Source organism: Sciurus carolinensis, chromosome 10, assembly GCF_902686445.1.
Source record: "Sciurus carolinensis chromosome 10, mSciCar1.2, whole genome shotgun sequence".
Lineage (NCBI taxonomy): Eukaryota > Metazoa > Chordata > Mammalia > Rodentia > Sciuridae > Sciurus > Sciurus carolinensis.
Window position 1 is genome coordinate 136,356,717 of NC_062222.1, and position 24,599 is coordinate 136,381,315.

The 24,599-nt window shown below is 60.6% G+C and overlaps 1 protein-coding gene across 3 annotated transcripts in view; it reads right to left on the reverse strand.

The window, feature by feature from the left end:
* Ppp2r2c (protein phosphatase 2 regulatory subunit Bgamma) overlaps nucleotides 1-24,599 on the reverse strand; it is a 101,110-nt gene that overhangs the window by 28,742 nt on the left and 47,769 nt on the right. For all 3 annotated transcript variants that reach the window (XM_047567096.1, XM_047567097.1, XM_047567098.1), the window contains exons 2-5: nucleotides 6,137-6,234; nucleotides 4,175-4,340; nucleotides 3,254-3,366; nucleotides 810-987 (exon numbers count right to left, since the gene is read on the reverse strand). In XM_047567096.1, coding sequence (XP_047423052.1) covers nucleotides 810-987; nucleotides 3,254-3,366; nucleotides 4,175-4,340; nucleotides 6,137-6,234 — 555 coding nt within the window. The remainder of the gene's footprint in view (nucleotides 1-809; nucleotides 988-3,253; nucleotides 3,367-4,174; nucleotides 4,341-6,136; nucleotides 6,235-24,599) is intronic.

The following is a 24,599-nucleotide window of genomic DNA, read 5'->3' on the forward strand; positions in this document are numbered from 1 at the left end:
AAGGCTTCCAGGTGGGTGTCCATCTCCCTCACACGCCTGGGTGGCAGCCCCTACAGAGGGCGGTCAGGGCAGAGGTTGGGTGGAGACTCAGCTGCAGGGCCCGGGTTTGCTGTCACCTTAAAGCAAGTGAACTTGGGCTCTCAGTGTTCTCCCCTGGAAGGGGCTCCTGACCGTGCCTGCCTCATGGGGCTGCTGTGAAGATGACCTCAGTTAAAATCAACATGGCGCGTGAGGACAGAGCCAGCAGGCAGAGCCCAGCTGGGCCAGCAACGTGAACGATCTGCAGCATAGTGACATCACAGCAGCTGCCCGCCCTGTCCAGCAGTGGCCCTGGGGCCGAGCCTCACCCCTCCCCAGACTGATGTTCAGGGATCAAGGGTCCTTCCCTTACCAGGCAGTGACCACAGAGCAGAGGTCCTCCTGGCCCCAACTCCAGCTGGGCTTCTGCTCCCCAGTTGTCCCTCTAAGCCCTGGGAAGGACCTCAGCCTGCCTCAGACCCCAGGGAGGGGCGCCGAGCAGCCTGCAGGAGCTTCCGGAGACCCCCTCCAGGGCGGATGAACCCTTGGCTCTTTGGCCCTTCACTGTCCCCAAGAGGCCCCAGGATAATGGGTGCTGGCCACTCTGGAGGAGGGGAGGGGTCAGATGGGACCCTCGGTGGCCACGACTTTGAGGTTTTCATAAATAGACAGCGTAGGACTACTTAGGCTCACTCACACTGAGCCAAGGCGCTTCCAGGAAGCAGTGAAGCAAAGCGGAAGCCCCCAGGCCAAGGCCCTGCAGCCACCCTCCCGGGGTCGGTGAAGGATACTGAAGCTCCTGTCAGTGATGGCCAGGTGCCAGAGGTTGATGCGCAGGTCATCCGCTGACATGTACGTCTCGCAGTCGCTGTTGACAGAGATGGAGTTGATGTGGTAGGTGTGGCCATTGGCGAAGATCCTGCGTGGGCTCACCTCCACCATCAGGTCCATGGGCTTCAGCACGGGCACCTGCAGGCAGGGGTCAGAGGGCAGGAGGGAGCAGGTGAGGGGCAGGGCAGGGCACGACCTTAGCGAGAGGCTAGGTGCTCGAGGGGCCACCGTCCTGATGCTGACTGTCTGAAAGGAGCAGTGACAGGCGGCAGGGGCCCCTCACCTGCCCAGCCCTGCAGGAGAGGCTCCCTCCTTCGCCCAGACCCCCGGGATGGGTTCTGAGCCCCGGCCTGGGCGCTTACCCATGGGTAAGTGGCCAAGGAAGCCCTCCGCACCCTGCTCACCTCTAAACTGAAATGGGAGGATAGGTGGCAGAGCCAGGCAATGGTCCACCAAACTGCTCTGCCTTCTGCTGGGCTCTCCGGCCCGTGTGTCCCTGTCACGGTCCTGACCCGTGGTGGTGACTCTGCGTCTGAGGACACTTGGGGGCAGGGAGTGAGTCTTGGACTCCCTCTGGGGCCCCAGGGCCTGCCGGGCTCATTGGCTCCTCCAGCACCACTCACAGGTGGGCAGGAAGTCGCAGGCGGGAGGGGAGAAGACAAAGAGGCAAGTCCAGGAAAGGCCAGGACACCAACCGTGTTCTGTCCAGCGTCCCGGGCTCTGTGTGATGTGCAGAGAAACGTCTCCCAGGCTCCTGATCCCAGGGGCCACCCATCCCAGGGGCCACTGCACTGCCTGGACACCAGGCCAGTGAGACACAAGGCTGCCTGCTCCCTCCGCACAAAACCTCAGAAGCTCTTCTCGGGGGCGTCATTCCCATTACTCGTCATCAGGCCGACCGGCTTCCTCAGGAGCCGGCTGTGCAATCCGCCAGTCCAGTCCAGAGGCCCACGTCTGGGCAGGCACTCCTCCTCCTCAGGAACACCCCATGGCGGCTTTCCACCTCTCCAAGCTCCAGGGCGGGGTGCGAGCACCTGCTAAGGCTCTCCAGCAGGGGGCGGCGTGTGCGCCTGCGAGTCATTCCAGACTCTGCACTTGCCAGGTGGGCTTTGCCAGTGAGGGAGCAGGTGTGGCACCACCCACCAGCTGCGGGCGGGGCCGCCTGGGAGCCTCGCATCAGGAGGCCGCTGCTGGCACCCCAGCCCTGCAGGCCCGCAGGAACCGAGGGAGGCAGGATTCCAGGCCAGGGGAGCTGCTGGGCCTCCCCAGGCGGCCCCACTCACTCCCAGCTCACTTCCTCTGAGCCGGACTCGACCCGGGGGCTGGGACACCTGCTTGACTGAGGCCTCCCACTGCCCAGAGCAGAGCGGGGGACAGAGGGGTGCTCGAGAGCGTGTGTCGAGTGAATGGAGGCGAATTCACCGTGTGAGCATCGACTGCAGCACGGGACTGGGTCCAGGCACGGTTCTGGAAGCCGGGGCAGACGAGGAAGCCCAGCTCCTCCTGCCCTGCTTCAGAAGGAAAGAGTCTGACCGTTACTCTCGTCAGCATGACAAGTTCAGCAGCCCACGGCTCTCCTGGGAAGAGACGGGACGCTGATCTGGACAGGCTCCCTGGGATGGATCCCAGCTCCCCGGCTGCTCGGCTGTGGACCAGGATGATGGTGACGGAGGCAGCCTACAGGGCCGGCTGAGGCCCGAGTGAGCGCTGTGAGGCAGCTCTGGGGACAGGGCTGGGGGACACGCTCCACCGCGTTTGTTCTTGCTGCAGGTGAGGACGCTGAGGCTGGAGGAGGCCCAGGCCACACTGCCAGGCAGTGGCAGAGGTGGGTGTGAACCCGCCTGTGACTCCAGGACTCTCTCCTCTGTGCCCACTTAACTTCCTGCTGGAGGAGAGCAGACCTTGGCCTTTCGGTCACGCTGGACCAGCCTGTGCTCTGGCGTGGCTTTGCCTGGCCTCCTTCACGACATGTGCTATTTGCCCCAGGCTTCCCTGTGCGCTGTGGCGGAGGCTTGCGGGCAGGGCTCAGCTGACAGGTTCTCTGGCCCCTTCTCATCCAGCTGAGTGGCTGTAGGTGAGACGCTGTCCCTCTGGGGTCTCAGTTTCCCCGTTATCTGGCTTGTTCTGCCTCCTCCGTTGCTGATGAAAAGCACTTTGGAGACTCACACCTGGCACCTCATGCTCACCAGACCTCCCGGAGGAGGATTCTCTCCTTTTGGCTGCTGAGGAAACTGAGGCACGGGACAGAGAGGTGGCCACAGCCACCCAATGAGGTAGTCGCCCAGGATATGACTCTGGCCCTGGCTCAAACCTCAATGGCCCTTCAAGTCAAAAATCCTCATGGCTTAAAAGAAGAAGCATAAATGTGTTTGTAGTTCCGGGACCATCTGTGTGGGCCACTCACCTGCAGGGACGTCACGGTGGACAGGTCCTTGAGCTTCCCTTCTTCGTCCTTCAGGTTGTAGCCCTCGGGTCTCTTGTCCCGTTCAGTAATCTTCCATAATTTGATAGTTTTATCTTTAAGAACAGGACAAAGGAAAATGAGACACATAATTAACCCCAGGGCAGGGAACAGAAGCTGCAGGAGAGCCAGCTGCGCACCATGCGCTGAAGTCACCTCTCACTACCCGCCTGCGGCCAGCGGGTCGTCGTTCACCTGGACTGACACAGTGAACACTGCACGTGGGCCTTTGTCCACCCTCTTCCCTCCTCGTGACTGACCCCAAAGGTGGCACTGCTGGACCAAGGACACGACACTTCCACGGCTCATGACCCGCCTCTAAACCGTTTCCAGAGGCGGGACACTGCTCTGTCCACTTTCCACAGCCCTTCATGGACGGGAAAGAGGAGCCCTGGTGGCCGAGGCAGGAGGCCCCGAGCTGCTTCCTCAGAGTGAACGCAGCCCCGCGGGCACTGGTGGTGCCCGTGGCAAAGGCAGACGTCCTCTTCCTGAGGCAGAAAGACCACAGCCAGCCGGGCTCCTAAGTCAGCCTGCCCGACTGCCCACCATACGCCACCACGGCTCAGCAGCCTGTCCGGTGGTGTGGGGTGCTGCCTGTGGGGCTCACGAGTTCAATCAGTGTCACTGGGTTTCCTGGCCTGGTGCCCCTCATCTGGACCATCAAGTCCCCTCACCCCACAGACGAGCGTAAATGACGCACTGTCCACAACCCGGGTCCAACCGAGCAGGTAAAGCCAAGAGGCTCTGGCCCAGGCACGCCACGGAATGGACGTGCTGCTGGAAGTACGGTGTTCAGGAAGCTGAAGACCTAGAAGAAAGCTCGCAACACAAGGAGGGCAAGGCAGCACTCGACAAGGGTCTCACCGTTGGTGGACAGCAGCGAGTGGGCCGCGTTCTGCTGTGGGAGCCACTTGATCTTGTTGATCTTCTCCTCTATCTCCAAGCTCTTGAGATAGTCGAACTCCGGCTCGTGGCTCTGGAAGGTGCTGTAGACGTCATACTCGCCCTGGCTGTGGGGAGCATTTTTACTCTGCAAGGAGACCCCAAGGACAGAGCTGAGCTGCAGGACTGGACAGGGCAGGCAGAAGTGGACACAGGGAAGGGGCCAGGTGGTCAAAATCTCAGAGGACTAGACATTGCCTTGGTATTGGTCACTAAGCAGCACCAGTTGGTTCGATTCAAGGGTCAAAGGAAACTACATTTTAAAGCAATGAGGTCACACCCACCTCCTGGTCAGTTCAATGTAGACCATCTCCCATTTAACTGAGCACCTACTATGTGCTAGAGGCTTCTCAGGCAGTCCCTCTTATCTTCCAGGCTTCCTTTGTGGTGGTGGGATACCAGGACAGCTCCCATCTTACTGACTAGCAAATGGAGACTTAGGCAAGTGGACCTTCCAAAGCTTTGTGTCCACTAAGGGCCACCACTCACTCCCCTGAGGTCATGGCAAGGACCACGCTCCTGTCTCAGGGGCCGATCTGTTCCTAGTGTCTGTCTGTCCAGCTAGAGCCTGACGAGGAAAGCCTGACTGCATGGAGCTTTCACACTGGGTAGGGCGTCCTGCAATGTCAGGCCTGGGGCAGAACACTGCCCCTGACTTCCCGTGGTGGCGCCTGTTCTGGTTTAGGCAGCAGAACTTAAATCACAGTCAAGAGGCTCCTGGTGGTGTCCCCCAAAGGAGGGGGAGGGTCTGCCACACGCACCAGGGGCCATTTCCCAGGAGACAACTCAAGTTTATCTGACACAAAATTGTAACAGGGACAGATGAAGACAGTTGCAAAGCCACGACTTTTGAGTTTTTCTGTTCATTTATTAAAGTGTCTTTTTAAAAGTTTTAAAGTTCTCTGCAATTTTTGCCTCCAATTCTCCTCATCTCCCAGGTGCACTGGACAAAAAGGTCGGTGGAACCACGGTGAAGAAAATCCCGGGAGAGAAATCCAAACCGGAGCCACTCACACCTGCCAATGCAGCTGCTCTCCGCAGTGTGGCAAGAGGGCCTCACTAGCGCCGGGGGACACTGGTCCACCTTGTGAAATCCACATGGGCCAGCCAGTGACGTACTGGGTCACTGAAGCTGGAAGTCCTCTTGTCTGTGTCCCTGGTGAGCTACTGCAGGCCCGAGGTACAGCCCAGGGGAAGGCGGGGTGGGGGGACAAGGTCAGCTTGGACGCTACTCAGGAGGGAATGAGGGCGGCTCTCAGCTCCTGTCCCCCACCCCAGTCCTCCCCCTCCTCCTGGCTTCAGGGTGTCCTCCCCTCTCATGCCCACACGGTCTCCAGGTCTCCAGGCTGGTCTTCTGGGCACAGCTGGGTGACTGGTCTGTCTCCTCATCTCTACAATGGGTGCTGACCCTCACTCTCTGAGGTGAGCAAGGAAGAGCAAAGAGGAGAGTACACCCAAGTCTCGGCCAGGCGTTTGCACATAGTAGGTGCCTGGTGAGTGGGGGACTTCACCAAGCGTTTCAGAAGTGACCTGAGGCAGGTGTCCCAGGCCTGTTTCATCCAGAGTTCTGCTAACAACAAACCCCAGGGGGCAGGGGCAGGCACAGGGGCAGGGATCACTGGACGGGAGGGAAACCTCCCTGCCTTCTCTGGCCCAGGGCCCTGGTCACCCAGGCGCAGCAAGGTCTAACTGGAGCCTTCAGGGGCGCCTACAGCAGCTGAGCCCGAGCTGTTTCTCTTGGGTCAAGGCTCTGGGAGTGTGGCCCTGCCCCTCTTCTCCCAGGGCCAGGTCACGCCCACCAGGCCCCGCCCACCAGGCCCCTCCCCTCCTGCCAGGCCCCGCCCCCACCAGGCCCCGCCCCCTCCTCCCCACCCACCCACACACCTCTGGTTCCCTCTGGAAGATGACAACCCGGCCGCCCTTGTCGCCTGTGGCCAGCAGCTCCCCAGTGTGGTTGAACTCGACGGTGGAGATGATATCGGCTGGGGGAAGAGAAACGGGAGGGCGCCCCTCGTTAGATCGGGGTTCTGGCGCTGGACGGTCCCCAGCAGGGCCAGTGCCCAGAGGGCCCGGAGGAGCAGGCGGGGAAGCATGCGGAGGGCCCCTCCCGGCCTCCCCTGAATGTGGAGTCCTGTTTGGGGTGTGCGTCCCTCTCGCCCGCTTCCCTCCCTTCTAGGGCAGTGTGCAGGTTCCTCCTGTGCTGAGCCAGTGACCCCCATCGCAGGGACGCTCTCTGAGCTTTGAGCTCACAGTCTCAGGGCTGCGTGACCCGGTCGTCTTCTAGACTTGGGGTCAGCATGGGGCAAGCCTTTGGGGCTTGGACCTCAAGGGCAAAGGCTAAGTGTCCCTCACAGGTCTCCACTGGACTCCCTTGGAGAATTCAGGCCCTTGGGAAGTCACCATGAGAGGATGGGGTGGGGACAGGGCTGGGGGACCCCAGTGGCCAGGGGAACTCTGTAGAACTTCAGTGAAGACTGGAGGTGGCATCTAAAGGCACCCAGAGATGTGGCCTCCTCCTCCTGTCACCAGCCCAGCCCCTGTCCTCCAGCCACCTGGGACAGGCCAGCCCTTCCCAGCATCTCTGTAGACAAACAAGGCGTTCCCTGCCAGGCCCTGCTGCGGAGCCTCAGGAGGGCTTCTGGGGTCCTCGGGTCTATGCCCCGCATGCCCGGGGAGGCTAAGCTGAGCTCCGCTTGCTCCTGGCCGCTGCCCTCCCCTTCTTCCACCCATGTTTCCTCAGCATGTCTGGGGACCTTCCTTATGGGCATATGGAGTTGCCCAGTACCTGGAGCCTTGGCCAGGGCTGGCCCTACGGCAGGGGCAGGAGTTTGAAGAGAACTGACAGCCCATCCCAAGCCCCAGTGCTGGCCTCCCCCGCGGCCAGCAGCATTCTCAGCTTCCAGTCCCAGGGATGACCAGCCTGAACATCCCAGGGGCCAGCCTGGGGGCCGGGAAAGCTGTGGGCAGGACAGGACTGTGGCCTGGCAAAGGATGCTTGGTCTTCCAGGAGCAGCTGCCCGCACCCAGCCACCCCTGGAGGCTTCCACAGCTTAATTCAGATTCACTCCTAATACCTGAAAAGTGGACGTGCCCCTGTAAATCCCACATTTCCAGAACGTCTTCAAAAACAGGAAGTTCTAGAATACTATCCCCTAAGCCCAAGCAGGAACTGGCGGGAGCAGAGCCGCGCGCCCCACCCGCCCAGTGCCCGGTAGCGCGATCCTCCTCCCCTTCCTGACTGCGCTCCAGGCACTGAAATCCCTGACCCTGGCTTTAGAGATGCGGATCTACTTTCAAACAAGCCCCAGGAGAGACCCTCCCTGCAGCCCAGGTAGGGACCATCAGGCGTCCCTGTCCCTTAGTCCACTCTCCCGCAGCGCCAGCCACCCCCAGGCCTGACTTCCGACCCCTCTGCAGCTGCCTGGTCTCCGGGGATGGCAGTCCAGCGAGGCTGACTCCCCCCAGTCTTGAAGTCACCAACTCCCCTCTCTCCCTGACACCACATCTGACCTGCTGCCGCGGCGACACACCCAGATGCCAGCCCTGCACCACCACCTGATGCCGCACACCTCCTGACAGTCACCTCCCTGTCTTCACCAGCTACAGTCCAGCCTCCACGGGGCAGTGACAGGAGCTTGGGGACACCTGTGGCTGCCAAGTCATGTCCCTGCTGAAAGGCCTCCAGAGGCCGGTCTCACACTCAGAGCCATGCACGGCTGAAAGCCTCGAGGTAGGCGGCGTCGGGGAGCCAACCCTCTCTCTCCTGTGTCCTCCATGGACTCTGAAGTGCCCCAACTGGCCAGTTAGGCTTGACTGTGGGCGTAGTTCTGGGATTTGCTTGGGCAGGCAGGACATCCGCAGACCCTGGAAAGGGCTGGGGCACTGCAGCTGGCCACCCTGCACCTCTGCCTTTGCCAGGAGAAGGCCCTGCCCAGGCTAGCCTCCCCATCGCCGCGGAAGGAGGTACAGGAGAGTCTCTGGCCAAGCCCAGACAAGCCCTGATCTTGACCTCTGCAGATGTGAGAGGAAACGGCTTGATTTATTTATATAATTATTAATTTTTGGTACTGGGGATTGAGCCCAGGGATGCTCTATCACTGAGTCACATCCTCAGTCCTTTTATTACTGTTATTATTGTTATTATATTTTGAGACAGGGTCTAAGTTGCTGAGGTCTCACTAAGTTGTTGAGTTTGTTCTTGAACTTGGGATCCTCCTGCCTCGGCCTCCGGGTCGCTGGGATCACAGTCACACTCCTGTGCCTGGCTACATTTTACTTGTGCGTGTGGCGGTTTGGGGTTTATAACTCAGCGGCAGATCCATACGCCCAGCCCAGGCTCAGCCCCTACACTCCATCCCGGGGCCTCTCTGGATCCGGGCTCTGCCCAGGCACAGCCCCCGGGCCTGGAGCGGTAGCCCTGAGTGTCAGCACAGCTCATTCCCCTGCTTTCACTTCCGCTCTTCGGCTGCTTCTCGAGGACCCAGCTTGGACCACCTTTGTTGAAATCGCCATTCGCACCCGGAGCCCGTCCAGAGCAGCCCGATCCCCCTTAGCCCGGTCTGGATTTTCCTAGGACACCTGCTCTGTCTGTGGGCTGTCTCCCTGTCTGAGCGCGAGGACACACCGGCAGGGACTCAGGCTCAGTGACTGGCAGCAGCACTTGGAAGCTCATGCGTGGCCTGTGGTGGCCAAGCTACTGACATCATTCGGTGGCCCTCTGAGCCACCAGCTTTGACGGTGACAGAAGAGAGGAGAGAGAGAAGAGCTCAGAAGGCACACGAGGGGCTATGGAGACAGACGCACGTTCGGTTACGCTTGGAAGACAGGACCCAGAAAGTGGCTCCAAGGGAACATGCACATGGCCCTGGAGCATGGGGCAGAATGTCCTGGCCACCTGACCCTGTCCCTGCACAGGCCGTAGGCTGCCCTTGCCCAGGGACACCTGGACGCCTCTCGGCTAGAGCCCCGGCCTCAGCCCAGTCTGCCAGGCTCCCAGATGTGGTGCTGTTTTCCCCATTTCATATTAAAATGCCCTAAGGGGAAAGAAGGATGTAAAATTGTCTCTGAAACGTTTCTGATTCTATAGACCAGTGATCAGAGCCATTTAAATAATCAAACGAGCTGAGGGAAGGCAGGAGAAACCCCCGACGTTGACAGAGGTCCCCTCCCTGTGGCTGGAATTAAATAATTTTTTCTCCTCTTTCTACTTTTCTGTTTTCCAGATTTTTTGTAATGAAGGTCTGCTATTTTTTAAAAGACTTATTGGGATATAATCAATATGCAAAGTCTGCACACATTTCATCTATTCACTTTGATGCGTGTGGACATATGCATAATGTATATTATTTTTATGGTGGAAAATAACAATGCTATGAAATTTAAATGCCAATGTAACCTTGCTCCAGAGCGAACGAGGGCCACAAAAGCCGGGTGGTTACCACAGTAACAGACACTAACGTCTGCAGGCGACTCACGATTTATATGTCGGTTCATAACCACTGCCTCCTTCGCACGTCACGCCGGCCCCTGGGGAGAGATTACTATTTCTGCTTGGCAGCTGCAGAGATAGAGCTCCCTCGGCAACAACGACCCCTGAGCTCTTCACGGGTCAGGCAGAGACGTGGGCTGGAGTCTGGTCTCCAGCCCTTGGCTGTGTGGCTTTGGGGAGTCACACAACTGCTCTGAGCCCGGTTCCTCACCTGCAGTATGCTTATTGGAGTCTTCCAGGGATTAGAGGCACAGGAGCCCACGGGGGTGAGAGGGCGTGCGGACCAGGACCCCCAGGAAGGATGAGTTAAAGTAACCTGCTGGACAGAAGGCTGAAGCTCTTCGTCACCTCTGCTGTGGCCTCTAGAGAATTTGCAGTGACCGGTCCTAAGGTGTGCGAGATGGATCGTGGCCCAGCCTCACCCTGCGAAGTCCTGGCCACTAGCCCCTCCTGTCCCGCTCTGCAAATAATCATGGAGCAACCTGCGGACCTCAGATCCCTCCCGCCCAGCCTGCCCTGCTGCCTCAGGCCCAGCAGGTGGAGCTGACGGTGACTGTTTTCACAGGCCATCTTCAGCTGCCCTTGGAAAAGTGGCCTCCCGAGAGCCGGAGGTGCCCATCCCTGAAGCCTGGAAGCTGTGGCTCTGGTGCACCCCTGACCAAGGCCACCCCTCATCTGGAGAGCCTGGCACATCTCAGCCCTAGGCCACCTCCTCCCAGAAGCCCCAGATAGCCCTACTCCCACCACCCCCGTTCAGTGGCCTCTCCCACAGCTGGGGCCTTAGGGACACGGGGTGCCCACAGGGCACCGAGCACTGCCCACCTGGGGCATCTGGGTCGCTGTTACTCTAGCCTTGAACCAGCCACAGGGAGCCGTGGCCCAGTAGGTGCACCCAGTAGCCCTCGCAGAGACGACAACCAAGGCCTCAAATGGCCACAAAACACCACCACCCGCGGAAATATCTAAAGGCACCGGGAGGGCGGCCCATGCAGGCCGCGGCCCCTGAGGAAGAGCTCTATGCTGGGCCTGCTTCCCCCTCCAGCCAGGGCCACGCCACTGTGGAGGCTCAGGGGGCCGCGTCTCTCAGGCTCACACCAGAACACGGTCTGAGGACACCCAGCAGCTGCAAAGGCGCGAGAGAGGGCTCCGGAAAGATCGGGGTAGGGATCCCAAATGTGGCAGGTAGAGTCTGCCCACGCCCCCGGCTGCCCCCAGCCACGCGCACAGGGCAGGCTCCAAACAGCGCAGGCCAGCCTAGGCTCAGAGGAGGTCCAGGGTCCCGGCGCTGCCCACCGGCAGCCAGAGTGCACACTGGGTTCCGGGCACGTCGACTGCCTCCGAATACCACACAGTCCAGCCACGCCACTCCTGGGTGTGCGTCCAAGGAAATGAGGTCGGCGTGGCGAAGGGCACCTGCACCCCTGCTCCCTGCAGCACTGGGGGCCCAGGTGTCCTTGGACATCGAGGACCACAGACCCTGAGGTGTCCTGGGCGCTGGACTGACAGAGATGTTCAAATAGCTCTTACGACCGTGTGAAGGATATAGAGTCTGCTCAAACCCAAGGAAGGAGAAGGACACCTCAACAGAGCGGGGAAGGACTCAGTGGAAATCCTAAGACCGCAAAAGAGTGCCGGGAACAGAACGATCAGGGGGCCACTTAGCACAGAAAGAAAGAGGCAGCGCACCTAGTTATCAGTAGGAAGTGCCCCACCTGAAGAACATTGATCTTCAGGGGCCTGTGGCACACGCCTGTCATCCCAGCTACTCGGAGGCTGAGGCAGGAGGATGGCAAGTTCAAAGCCAGCCCCGGCGACTGAGCAAGCCCCTGTCTCAAAATAAAACGTGGCTCAGAGCTCTTGCCTGAGGTTCCTCCCCCAGAGCAGGTGGGGGCGGGGCTGACACGCAGACAGACGCCAGCGCGGCCCCTTCCCCGCCGTGGGCCTCTGAGCGGGCCTGGCTGGCGGCCGCACACGGGAGGTGCCGCGAGGCTCAGAGTGCGGACGGGCACGGGTCTCAAGTTCACCGCTGAGGACGTGGCTGGAAGGCCAGGCCCCCCGGGCAGGCAGGGGCCTCCAGGGGAGGGTGTCCATCACAGGCCTGCCTGCTGTGCCCCTCCACGCTCACCTGCGGCCCCCGGCTCACGGCCGGTCCTCACGGCAGGGGTGACAATCACAGGGTCCCTGAATTTCCCCATTTGTCACCAAGCAGCCCTGGCGAGCAGTTCTCTCCTGCAGCCTGGGCTTGGGGACGTGGGGAGTGGGGCTGAGCTGCACTTAGGCCCCTGGGCTGGAGCAGAGTGGAAGGGCTGGGGGTGGCCGGGGGTCCCCGTGGGTGGGCGCCGGGGCCGCCTGCTCTACTCACGCATCAGGCCTGAGCATCCTCAAGGGCAGGAAGCGGGAGCCCACCCCAGGGCCTCGGGCTCTGGCCTGGCCTCAGGAGGGAGCCTGGGTGCTACCACTTCTGGGATCCAGCTCCTTCCTGCTGCTGACCCCACACAGCCACCTCCCTCCCTGGTCACGCCTCCTGTGTACCCAGAACAGGCCAGGGAGGGGACGGGCAGAGCCCAGGGCTGGGCATTCCACCCTCCCCGCAGCCCGGCTGGGCGCTGCCGTGAGTCCTGGACTCAAGGGCCCTCCAGCGGCCCTGGGAGGGAAAGCAGCTCCCAGCAGGGGGCCCGCAGAGGAGGCTCCCGCACGCGACCTGGGCCTCGCGCTAACTCACCCGAAGGCCCCGGGGAGAGTTCCTGCGCCTTGGCACCCGCCCTGGGACCTCTGGGAGAATGGAACATCAGAACCGCCCAGAGCAGTCCCAAGAGGAGCTGCGGACCGCTGGCCAGCCAGCCAGGCTGAGGACACTGAGGACACTGGACACTTGGGGGAAAGGAACAGCAGAGGGAGGCGTGGGCTACGCGCTCACATTGGAGTCAACCCGGGAGCTCTTGCTGTCTGGCAAGGGGAGGACCTGCTTCAAATCCCACTCCTGTCGCTGTGTGACTTTGGGAAAAACACTGCACCTCTCTGAGTCTCTGAGCCAGTGGATTTGTTCACCCGTGCAACAGAGATGGCAACGTGTACCTTCCGAAGGCATTGGAAGGCTTACTACTACGTGCTCCCTACACGGGCAGGCACTCAGTGAGTCCGCCGGAGACTCATTGATTCATTCAAAACCAGACCAATGGAGGGAGGTATGGTTCAGTGGGAGCGGAGATTCTGGGAACAACAGCAGGGCTCCGGGAACAGGAGTTGGTGGTGGCTGCATGACACTGAGAAGGTGCTGCCTCTGAACCGCATGCTTACGGTGGCTGAAGCTAGGACCAAACAAAGACTCCCGACTGAGAGCGCCCGCTGGGTTGCAACCTGGCACGGGAGGCTCACTCCCCAGCGGGAGACAGGCCAGCGTCACTTATCATGGAAAGTGATGTTTTTCTGGAGGGAGGGCCAAGGGCCAAGGTACGCCAGGTCAGGAAGGTCAGGCCAGACTGGGAAGCCAGGAGGGAGCTGCAAGGATATCCGGGGCATCAGCACGTACCAAGGCCCTGCGGCGAGTTAGGCCTGTTGCAGGCCTGCAAGAAGCCATGTGTGCAGGAGGTGGCAGGGCAGGACAGGACCCAGAGAGTCCAGCCAGCCTGGATCCCAGACCTCGCAGGCTGGAGGAGGCCCGAGGACTTGACTCTGAGCCAGTCAGGAGCCTCCATCTGACTCAGGCTCTAACCCTCTTGTGCCTGGAGCACAGAGGAGCTCCTGTGGGGCACCCAGGGCCTGGCACCGAGCAGCTCTTGGGAAAGGTTTGTGGAGCCAAGCAAACGCCAGAGGGAGCAGAGCCTCGCTGGGCAGGCAGGGGACATGCGGCAGGAGCAGGGGTTTCTCCTCCACTGCTCATGTGGCCGCGCCCGGCTCCGCCCTGGCTCCTCGTTGGCGCGGAGAGACACTGGAATCACGGGGGTTCTGTTTTTATTTTAGGACATTGGGGCTGAGGCAGAGCTGACGTCACATCACTCAGCACCTCGACGCATTCGCTCCTGTGGTTGTGACACTCAGCACGCGGGAAACCACGCCTAGTGCTAATCCAGAGCAGCCCACCGCCCCTACGACGCCGAGGCCTGGCGTGGCGTCCCACGCCCTCCCCAGCCTGGCAACCCCTGACCTGCTCCCTGTGCCCTGGACGTGGCCTGCTCGGGACCGCGCTGCACACAGCCTCCCGTGGCTGGCGGCTTCTCCCCGCTAGCAGGGCTCTCAGAGCACATCTCAGTTCCCGGGCCCCTTCCTGGCTGGGCAATATTCCACGGTCCTCAGAGTGTCTTCTGAGACAGGCCCTGCTCCTCCAGCAGACACCCGGGCCCAGGAGAGAGCAGGGTTGTGGGACGGGACGAGCCTCTGGGAGCCCCTGCATCCTGGGCCCCCGAACTGCGGCCCTGCCCGGCTCCGCCAGCTGAGGGATGAGCCGGGGTGAGGGTGGAGGCCGCTGCCTGCTCCAGGCCACTCCGAAAGGGACACGGGAGGGGGAGGCAGGGATTGCAGCTCCTCCCCGCCAGGCCAGACGGGCCCCCTGCTGCTGGCTGTTGGCTGGGCCGGCAGAGGCAGATGGGCCTGGGGGAGGGGGACGGGGCAGTGGTGGATTTGCTGTGGTCAGCAGGATCCAGTCAACTGCTGGGTCTGATTCCAGGCCCGGCTGGACTGTGCTCAGAGCAGGGGTGACACCGGCCCCAGCTTCAGGGCCGCCCTCTGGGGCCGCCCTCAGTCCAACTCCCATGGCCTTAAGGTGGCCAGCTGGCCCGAGGCCAGTCACTGACCTCAGGACAGGTCAAGGTGAAGGAGACCACCTGCCCCCCACCTGCTTTCTTGCAACACAGGCTCCAGAGAGCCTGATCCCCCAGCACCCCAGATCACCCGGGCGTCTCTCCTGAAGAAGATTCCCTGACGGGCCCTGCTCCCCGGCCAGACGGCCAGAGAAGCTCCGAGGGCCCTGGCAAAGCAGGTGGGAGGCGACAGAGCCAGGCCTGCTGTGTCCAGGGATTCTTGGCAAGATGCAGGACTCGGGCCTCCACCTCCCGATCCCCAACAGGGGGCACTCGGGCTGGCTTGAGAGTGGACGAGGCCAGGACGACAGAACTGCCCAGCGCCAAGGACCCGCCGGAAGCCGCCAACTGCAGTTAGTGTGCATTATCACTACTGTCACACACAATCGCAGGCCACCTGCGAATGGCAGGGGTAAGTGACGCGAGAGGGCTTCAGACCAGGCGAAGCCTCTGCGGGGACCTAGTGTTGGCTCTCGCCGTCCCGCTGGCTCTCTGGGTCTCAGTTTCCCGTCAGCAAAATGCTGATGCCTGGAGCTGTCTGTGCGGGGCTCTGCGCTCCGTGACGCGCGTCCCTGTGCCAGGAGGAGGAGCGTGCAGGCTGACGCTGATCTGGACGGATTGCCTGGGTCGGGACGGGCCAGCTGACCCTGCTGGCTTCTGTCCCCCGGCACCTGGGGTCCCCCAGGCCCTGTCCTCCCTGCCCAGTTTCTGAAATCCCAGCCGGCAGGCAGGCGAGTGAGGCCAAGCCGTCCAAGTCTCATCACGTCAGTGTGTCCACCAGACCCCTCAGGCCGGTTGGCTCCAGGCAGGGCTCGGGCACTGAGCCACTAAGGCCCTGGCCAGATTTCCCCAGGCTAGGGCGTGGGAATCAGTCAGCAGGGCTGGTCCATCTCCTCCGTCCACCTCTCTCACCTCTGTCCTAGCCCAGGCCACGTCACCCAACAGCTGCGATCTCGGAGAGCGTCCTCTGAAACTAACACCTCATCACATCACGAGCCTCCATACAGCCTTCTGTGGCTCCCATCGCCATCCGCCTGGCGGGCCTCTCGCTCACCACCCCCCGAGCCAGCCCGGGCAATTTTCATTTCTCCAGAAGAGGTCATTTACTTATTCAGCAACAACTCACTGCACACCTACTAAGTGCTAGACCGTGTTCTAGTCAACAGAGATTCAGAATTGTGCCAAGTGGGCACAGTCTGACCAGGGAGGAAGTTTGCTCTCAAACAGCAAGAGTTGCTGGTGGCACAGAACAAAGCTGACTTCTGCCCCGGCCCACCTGTGGCACCACCCCAGGTGCCAGTCTCTGGGTGACAGGTAGAGGCTCTGGCTGGGGTGCAGAGCCAGAGACCTCACGGGTGAGGGTGTGGGCTGGACAGTTGGGTGAGGCCAACTCTGGTCCCTAGGTGTGATGGAAGCAGCTGTGTCCCCAGGGCCTCTGCTCTGAGAATGGGCAGGTCCTCTTCATGCTATGGCTGCTCTCCTGGACCCTCCTGCCCTTGGCCTCCATGCTCCCTACCTCTCCTCTACCTTGCCTGCAGCCCCCCTCCTGACCCCCCTGCCAGTACAGACCTCTGCCTGGGTCACCAGATGGCAATCGAGGAAGTGGCAGGTCCCAGGCACAGGCGTGACCTATGGGGACTGCAGTACCACCAACCCACCACCGGGATCGTTGTGCCCTTTATGGAGAAGGGAACCCAAGGTACACAGCCCTCCCCGCCCCCGCTGCTGCCCACTTCCTCCTGGGCCGGGCATGCGACCCAGCTGCAGCTCTGTGGACGACAGCAGCAAAGGCCAGCCTTCTGCTTGAACCTTTCAGGAGCACTGTGCACCGTGACCCCACTCGACGATGGTGGAGCCAGCCTTAAGGGGTGCTGGGCGTCACTCCCCCTTCTTACAGACAGGGAGACCGAGGTTCCAGGAGAGGGGAACCGAGCGCGAGGTAGAGAGGGCCTGACCGTGGTGCTCACCGAGCCTGTGGAGTGAAGTCCTGCCAGCGCTGATTGCAAGCACCGATGTTTAATAACCGGCCCAAGAACTTCTGGAAATGTCAGTAGGCTCCCACCAGCCAATGCGGGCCAGGCTGGGCACTCCCTGGCAAAGTGAGCCACCCAGGTCCACAGCAGCGGGAACCCAAGGTCAGGCCCCAACCCCAGTGTCACCTCTGATTCCAGACTCTTCCCTCAGCAGCACCTGCACCTGCCCAACCCCACAGAGCCCCAGGAAGTCCTCTGTGCCCTCAGCAGGATCGTCACCAGCCATGGAGCCCCAGGAAGCCCATCCAGCACTGCAGACGCCAGACCAGGGAGCGCCGCTCCAAGGAAGGGCAGTGAGGCCCCACAGCAGCCGCCGTCAATCCCCCAGGCCAGAGGGAGCCGTCGCTCGCAGGACCCCGCATCACCAATAACCTACACTGCCTGGCGAGGGACGTCAGGTGCTGATCGACGCCGTGGGTGCGCCAGCCTCGGGTCCCTCTGTGACCTCTTTGTCCATAGCTGCTCCGGCTTGGGCAGGATGAACGGGGCCCAGAGGACAGGCAGCATGGGACTCCAGAGCCCCACCTCCCACCTGTCGGGGTGGAGGACACCTGTCCCTGCAGGAGCAAACCTGGGCCCTCCCCCCCTTCCCCTCCCTCCAGCTAGTGGGTGTCTGTCTCACCAGGAGCAGGCGGGGCGGGTCTGCAGGTGGGTCTGCCCCTCCACTGTGTGTTCCCAGGCGAGCTGCCTCCCAGACCCCCCAGCTCAGGCCAGAGCGTCCTGCCTCCATCCAGCCGGGGCCCAGGGTGGCAGGACCTGGCCTGACCTGCAGCCATCAGCCATTCATTCTTTCATTCAGCCAACATTCACCCATGTCCAGTCCATGCCGAGTGCCCAGGCTGGGCCACTGAGGCGGATGTCCCCATGGGTATGTCTCCGTGTTGCCTGTGGCTTACAGGGAAACGGACAAGGAACCCACTAACTCCATCCCGGCCTCACAGGTTCTGGGCTAGAAGTCTGTACAGGAATGGGCAGAACCCCAAGAGAGGACAGTACAGCCTAGTGGCCGGAAACAGCCGCTTTTGCCAGACGCCTGCATTCAGGCTTCCCTTCCCCCTCTTAGTCGTCTCAGGAGGCGAGTTGCCCCCAGCGGCAGTCAATGCCTCAGAGGGTCGGGAGACCAATGAGTGGACCGCGCTTCTCAGTCAGGACCCAGAACAGTCCAAACAGTTTTACAGAAGGCCAGAGCTGGAAGTCTCACTCGCCCTGATTTCAAAAGAATGTGACCACGGTCAAGAGGGCGTGGCATTGGAAGAAGGCCAGACACAGATCCAAGCCGCAGAGCAGGCCTCCGGGAACGGACCCACAATTCCATGACCAACTGGCTTTTCCGAAGTCACCCAGGCAGCTCAGGGAGGAAAGGGCGGTCTTTCCATCGAACACATGTCCACACAGGAAAAAACCCCGGAGCGAGTGATACAGTTACACGGAGGTCAGAACTGTAAGATTCTAGGGGAAGATTTTTAAGACTTTCATTTCCTAGACAAGACCCAAATAGCTTGAACAACAAAAGAAAAATGGATTTCTTGGACTGTATCAAAATTAAAAACATTTATTCTTTGAAAGAAATTATTATGAAAACAGAGTCCAGCTGTGGAATGCAAGAAAACCCTGTAATACATGCACCTAACAAGCCACTCCACCCAAAGCATGTGAGGACCTAGAGCTTAATGAGAACACTAGCAACCTGATTAAAAGATGGGAACGACACCCCCAAGCAGAGCACACGAGAACCAATCCACAGAAGACGTGCAACACCCTGAGCCATCGGGACCAGCAAATCAAAACCACCAGGAGACACCGACTCACCACAAGGAAGGCTGAATCACAAACACTGGTAAGACCAAGCGGTGGCAATGAGCAGCTCCCACCCCCACACTTCTGGGACTGCCATGATCCCTTGGGATCAGCCTGGCTGGGTCCCAAAGGGCCAGGCAGGGCCTGCCATGTGACCAGACCATTCTTCGCAGCCAAGAGAAGCAAAGCTCACGCGGCAGGTGACCTGTTCACGGGGGCCAGATGCACCCAGTTCAGAACTGGAAACAACCCCTTTCCTTTAACAGGTAGGTTGGTGAATGAGCTGTGACCACCCCCCCCATACCATGGGCTGCCACTGAGCAATGCTGAAGATCCCGAGGCGTGTGCTAGACAGCAGGGAGGACTCAGAATGATCGAGCTGAGCCAGACCAGAAAGGCATGCATGGCTGACTCCATTCATATGGAAGTCTAGAAAGTACGAACCAATATGCAGCAAGAGAAAGCTAGTGGGCAGCTACCCAGGTGCAGGGCAGAGATGGAATGGAGCACCTGGGGACAAGGGGACATCAGGGTGAGGGCAGAGTCTGACCTCGTGAGCAGGGCTGGTTCCATCTCAAGACCGCCAAGCTCACTGCTAAGTGGTGCAGTTTACTGTACTCAAGTGTCAAAGGGAGAAATGGGGGCTGCCGCCAGCTGCCCTGGTCAGAGGCCTCCAGAGAACGGCCGATCTGACCCGGAACCGCCGGGTCATCGACGCCACGCCCAAGTAACCCGCGAAGGGAGAGAAGCGATCGGTGCAGTTCTCGTCGAGAGCATCCTACCTGTCAGGACGCGAGCTCACCCAGACTCGTCCAAGGGGCGCTGGCCCGCCCACCTTGGCTTGAGCACCACACGGTGCCTCAGCTGGTGGAGTCGTGTCCATTGCACGGGGTGAGCCATCGCCTCCCTCTCCCCGGCACTCACCGCCTGCTAGAGGCCAGCAGGAAGCTGAAAGCCAGCCTGAGCTGCGCCCTCGAGGAGCCCATGGCTGTCCCTCCACGACACGGCCCTTCATGACATCCTCGGATTCTGAGGAGGGTGGAGGCTGTGCATGGGGCCGAGGAGGGCAGAGGGGCGATTCAGTAAGGAAACCTGAAAACGAAGTGGTCACCTGCAGGGGGGTTCCACCAGAAGCGTCCAGTCCCGCTGGACACTGAAGTCTGTAGCAGAGTGACATGGCTAGGAGGGCTTCAGTGGAGCCTGAGGCCAGGCCAGCTTTTCTCTCCGGTACATTTCCAGGCACCGTCAGGACTCCAAAGGCCCTGGCCTCCCTGTCCATGCAGGAGGTCCCCGGGGCTGACGCACACTATCCTTCAGTTCACCTGAATCAGTAGTGCTCAGATTGCTTCCCCAGGACCCTTCCAGGGGTTCGCAGGGCCCCCCGTCCCAACTCCACGTCTGCGTCAGGCGGTCATCTACAATACTTCAGCCACACGTCTGCACCAGACAAAGCAGCAGCCATCTGCAAATCTATTAAGCCAGGCATTAAAGAGGTTTACCAAATACCACTCTTCTCACTAATGCTTTGTTTTGGAAAGCATAGTTAGTTTTTCAGAAAAAAAATTATGTTCCCATGTAATGAATTATAATTTTAATTTTTAAATAAAATTCAAATATAAGTCTTTTAACAGTCTCGGTTTTATTTTCTAATATGGCAAATATCAACAGACACAGCCCACATAAACAAAGGCTGTTGGGGATCTTGAATAATTTTTAAGAGTGTAAAAGGATCTAAAGACAAAACGTCTGGCAACCACAGCCCTAAAGCGTGTTGGGCAATTCGGCCACTGACTTGACCTATTAAGGCAGCCACTGCTGCAGTTCGGCGGTTCTGGAGCTCCTGGCCCATCCAGGACTCTCCCATGCCCCTGGGCTCATGCCCTTGGTCACAAGGCTCCCAGTCCAATACCAAAGTCGGGGCTGTGGCTCCAGCACCTCCCCACTCCTGGATCGTGACGGTCCAGGGACTGGGAACAGAGCATACCCATCGGTATGTCCGTCCTGCACGATTGGGCCCGCCCGCCCCTCTGGGAGCGCGACCACGGTGCCGGCTCTCTCTGCACTCCAGGCACAGGAGGACAGTTGATGGAGAGCGCAGACGGGGACTTGTGCGGCGCTCCGGAGCACTTTGGGAGTGGCCTCCAGGCGGCCTCGCTCACCTGCATTGTTATTTTGGTATCTGGATGTGCTTGCCCAGCAGCGCTCATGCAGGCTGGCTAGGGTGGCAACGCTTGAGATTCTAGGGCCACTGACTCCAGGCAGATCACAGCAGAGAAGAGGCCAGCCTTTGGGCCTTCCAGAGACCAAGGGCAAGGCCAACGCCCAGAACGGCAGCTGAGGGTGGAACACAGCGCCAGGCCCAGTCCCAGATGCCCCTGGCAGCTTGACTTGAGGTCCTTCTCCACCTCCTCTGCATGATCCATGAGGCTCCCAGCCCCCTGTCCTCAGGACTGCAACCAAGTGGCGCTGGGACCCACGATCATGAGGTACTGACCACAGATTAGCTCCAAAGACCAGGCGATGAGCTCACATGGCAGAATCACAGCCCTGTCTTCCTTGGCTGAGCAGCAGACCTGCGGGCGTCTCCCACCAGATGGCTGGGTGCCAGGTGCTAACACTGGTTTCCACTTTCTGTATGCCAGGTGCCCGCAGGACACCCATGCACCTCAGCAGGAGGGTAGAGTAGCCCCTGGCACAGCTCTCAAGAGCCAAGGGCCCAGGCTCAAATCCCGGCTCTGTGGCTCGCTAGCTGTGACTTCAGGTCAGTCACTGAAGCTCTCTGGGACCTGGTGTCCTCTCTGGACACTGCAGTTGGTGGGAGTCATCTCATGGGGCTCCTGTGGTGATGAGCTGGACCCTCCCAGGGTGGCAGCATTTGCTGCTGTCGTCCCCTGCGCTGGGAACCGAGCTCCGCTGTACAGGATGAGAAGACAAAGGCCCAGGGGCTGAAGTGTCCTGCCCAAGGTGGTGGGGCAGCTAAGCAGGCGAGCTCTGCACACACCTGCCTGGCTTTCGCCTTCCGCACTGGCCACGGGACTGGCAGCTCTTCCTGCACCCCAGCCACTGCCCCAAACAGAGGCCGCTGCTGCTGTAAGCGGGAAGTGCGGCATTCGGTGCGCCGGGCGCGCCCAGCGAGCTCCCCTCCTGGCGGTGCGGCCTGCCTCCCTGCCCGCCTCTCTCCCCTTCCTTCTTTCCTGGATCCTGTCCTCCTCCCGTCTCAGCCCTAGGCCAGGAGTGGTGCAGACGGAGCAGCCTCTGTCCCTAGGGCCTCCCGGGCTCCTGGGGGAGTCAGGATGTAAACAAGCACTGTGTGCTGCAGCCAGCGCCGCCAAGGAGGGAGGCCCAGGGACTGGTGCCCAGCCTGGGGTCAGGAGCAGTCTCCTGGAGGAGGCACAGCTGCCTCCTGAACCCTCCTGAACTGAGCGCAGAGACACCGCAGGCAGAGGCAGGCTGGGTGGCAAGGGGCAGGTGCACAGCGGGGACCATCCTGTGGGAGGACACCAGGCACCGTGGGCAGACCGGGGTCTCTGCAAGGCCTGAACGACCCACCAGGAAAGACCCACTCAGCCAAGGAGAAGCCATGCCGCTTGGCTTGTCTCTGACCCATGCACGTCATCAAGGGCCAGCTGGTTAAACCAGGAAGAGGCCCATCAATTCTACCACGGCCAGGACGGAGCGGCTCGGGCTTATTACAACCTCCGAGCAGCGGCGGACGGTGGGACAGTGCCTCCCTCCCACGTCAGTGGACGATTATGCCCCGAGGATGTCGCTCCCTGCGCCACTAGAAGGAGGCAGGACCCAGAGCGGCTCCCCGGCTGAAATGGGCAGGCTGTGAGGGAGGAGGGAGCTCCACTCAGGAGGCTCGGCCGCAGAACAATGAGAACTGTCCCCCCTCCTGCTCCCGGACTGTCCCCCTTGACAGGAAAAAGAAAGATACAAATTGTACTCAAGTCCCAGCTCTGTGCCCGAGTGTTTGGAGGTGACGAGAAGCCTGGGTTGGTGACCAGCTGCAGCTGGGGGACCCGAGTCCCGGCTGAGGCCGCCCCACAGCTGCCACGGTCACTCACGGAGCACACTGCCGCCCTGAGGCAGGAAGCCTTCCCACGCACACTCGTGGTCCTGCGGGAGACCCTCCTGTCTGACAGGCACGCTCGCTGCCGGGAGGGGCTGCTGCAGCTCCTGATGGCCGCGGCCAGCGCTCGGCAGGCACAGAGACACACTTCCTGTGCTTGGTGGGACACCTGCCACATCAGCTGTGAAGCACCAGGTGGCATGCTTGTCACCCCAAAGACTTGGAGGGCATCTTAAGTGACCTGCAGAGATTCCCAACCCCGCAGGTATGTCAGAACGACCCTCGGGGCCTGTTGAGAAATAGTGGGCCCCAAAAATCCTGAGTTGGGGCCTGCGGTGGGGCCAGGAATCTGCAGCCACCAGGCAGCAGGTGCACAGCAGGAGCAGGACCTGCAGGAGGCCAGATGCAGGGGTGGGGAGCAGCCAGGAGGACGGGCACAGTCTTCCAAGGCAGGTGGAATCCAAACCAAGCCGTTTCATCCCACCCTAACCGAAACGAGTCACTGAACCAGGAGGTGCTGCAGGACCGCCTGCCTGCACCCGGCCACCAGAGCTGCCACAAAGGGCTCTGGGGGTGCCCCTTCACAAAGAGCGGGTCTGCAAGGACGTCTGCCCAGCGACTGCTTAACCTTGGGCAGATGCCACCCTGGTTATTGATCCTCGTGGCCAAGGATTATTGTTTCCGAATATCTTACGTGATCCTTTCACTGTGCCTAGAGAAACTTCCCCGGCCTCCAGCCTCTGCCACCCGCTCAGCTGTGCCCGCGGCGCTGGGACATGCCCAAGTAAACCTTAGTCTGCGGGGACTCTTTCCCTGCATGTTATTTAGGTGGTGGGACAATTACCGTGGAGAGTCTGACCCCAAGGAGGCAGCCCAGGAGAGAGGGGTCCTGGCGTGCCGAGAGGCAGGCATTGGTGTGCCAAAGCCGTGGCCAGGCCTGCCGGGTGACGGCCCTGCCACTTGTGCATCGGGAGCAGCCCAATGCCGCCCCAATGAGTCCGAGGAGCGTGGCCTCCTGCACAGACCTGCTGGGAGACTCGGCACAGGCTGTGTGACGTGGGAGCTGGGCTTCTCGCCCGCCGTGCCTGTCCCTGCCGGGCAGCGTGCAGACTGCACTGACAGCCACCAGGTCACTACTAACTTATCAGTCTTCCCATCTTACAGATGAGAAAACCAAACTAGAAGCTTAAGGGAATTCTCCACACTGGCGGAGCTCGGAGCAGAGGGGGACGGCCCTCCTCCCTTCCCCCTGCAGCCGCTGCCCTGTCCTGCCTGCCCTGATCCGGCTCTCAGCAGGCAGTGAACTAGGGCTGGCTGACTACATGGAAGGGGGTGGGAGATGAATGAATTCCACCCGAGGATAAACCTTCCCTCCCAACTCAAAGGCACAAGGAAAAGCCCCAATTTAATTATGAGGAGGGGACCCCAGGCAACCCCCGGCCGAGCGGCAACACAAGCACTTTCATTACAGTTTATGGCTTCGTGGGCCCATAAACAGGAGTCCCCCGGCTCCAGGGAGCGATTAGGTGGGGGAGGGCCGGGCCTGTTTCTGCCACCCAAGAGGGCTGGGCTCTGGGACGCAGGCGGTCTCAAATCCAGATGCTGACATGACAACATCCCAGAAACCTCATTTGCAGACCCAGATTAGTGCCACTCTGATGATCGTATAAAAGAAGGATGGGACATAAAGAGCCAGGAACAAGCATGACCAGGGTAACAGCATCACAGAGGAGCAGGGAGAGCCCAGGAGACTGCTGTCATCGAGACCCATGGGAGACGTACGGAGTCTGCTCAACTCCTAGTTTTGTATCCTGGTGGGGACTCTTTTCCCTTTATTTTACCTGTTATCACCCTCACTAATAATCTAGAGGGACAGGTATAATAATGATCTTTACAAGCGCCACGAGGAAGCTCAGCATCCGTCAGGGACGCAGGCCACCCTGGCCCTGCGCTGACCTCATCGCACCCACTTCTGAACAAATTCAGGCATCCTCGCCTCTCTACTGGCTTCCGCCTGCCCTTCGGGAAAGCATCAGAAGCGCTTGTTCATCAGACCAGCTCCTGCCCGCGGGTCCTGGCCACAGTGACCTCAGCCCCACAGAGGTGGGCGGCAACCCGCTGTCATTTTGTGCCTTTCCTGGCTTAGCAAAATGAAACACTG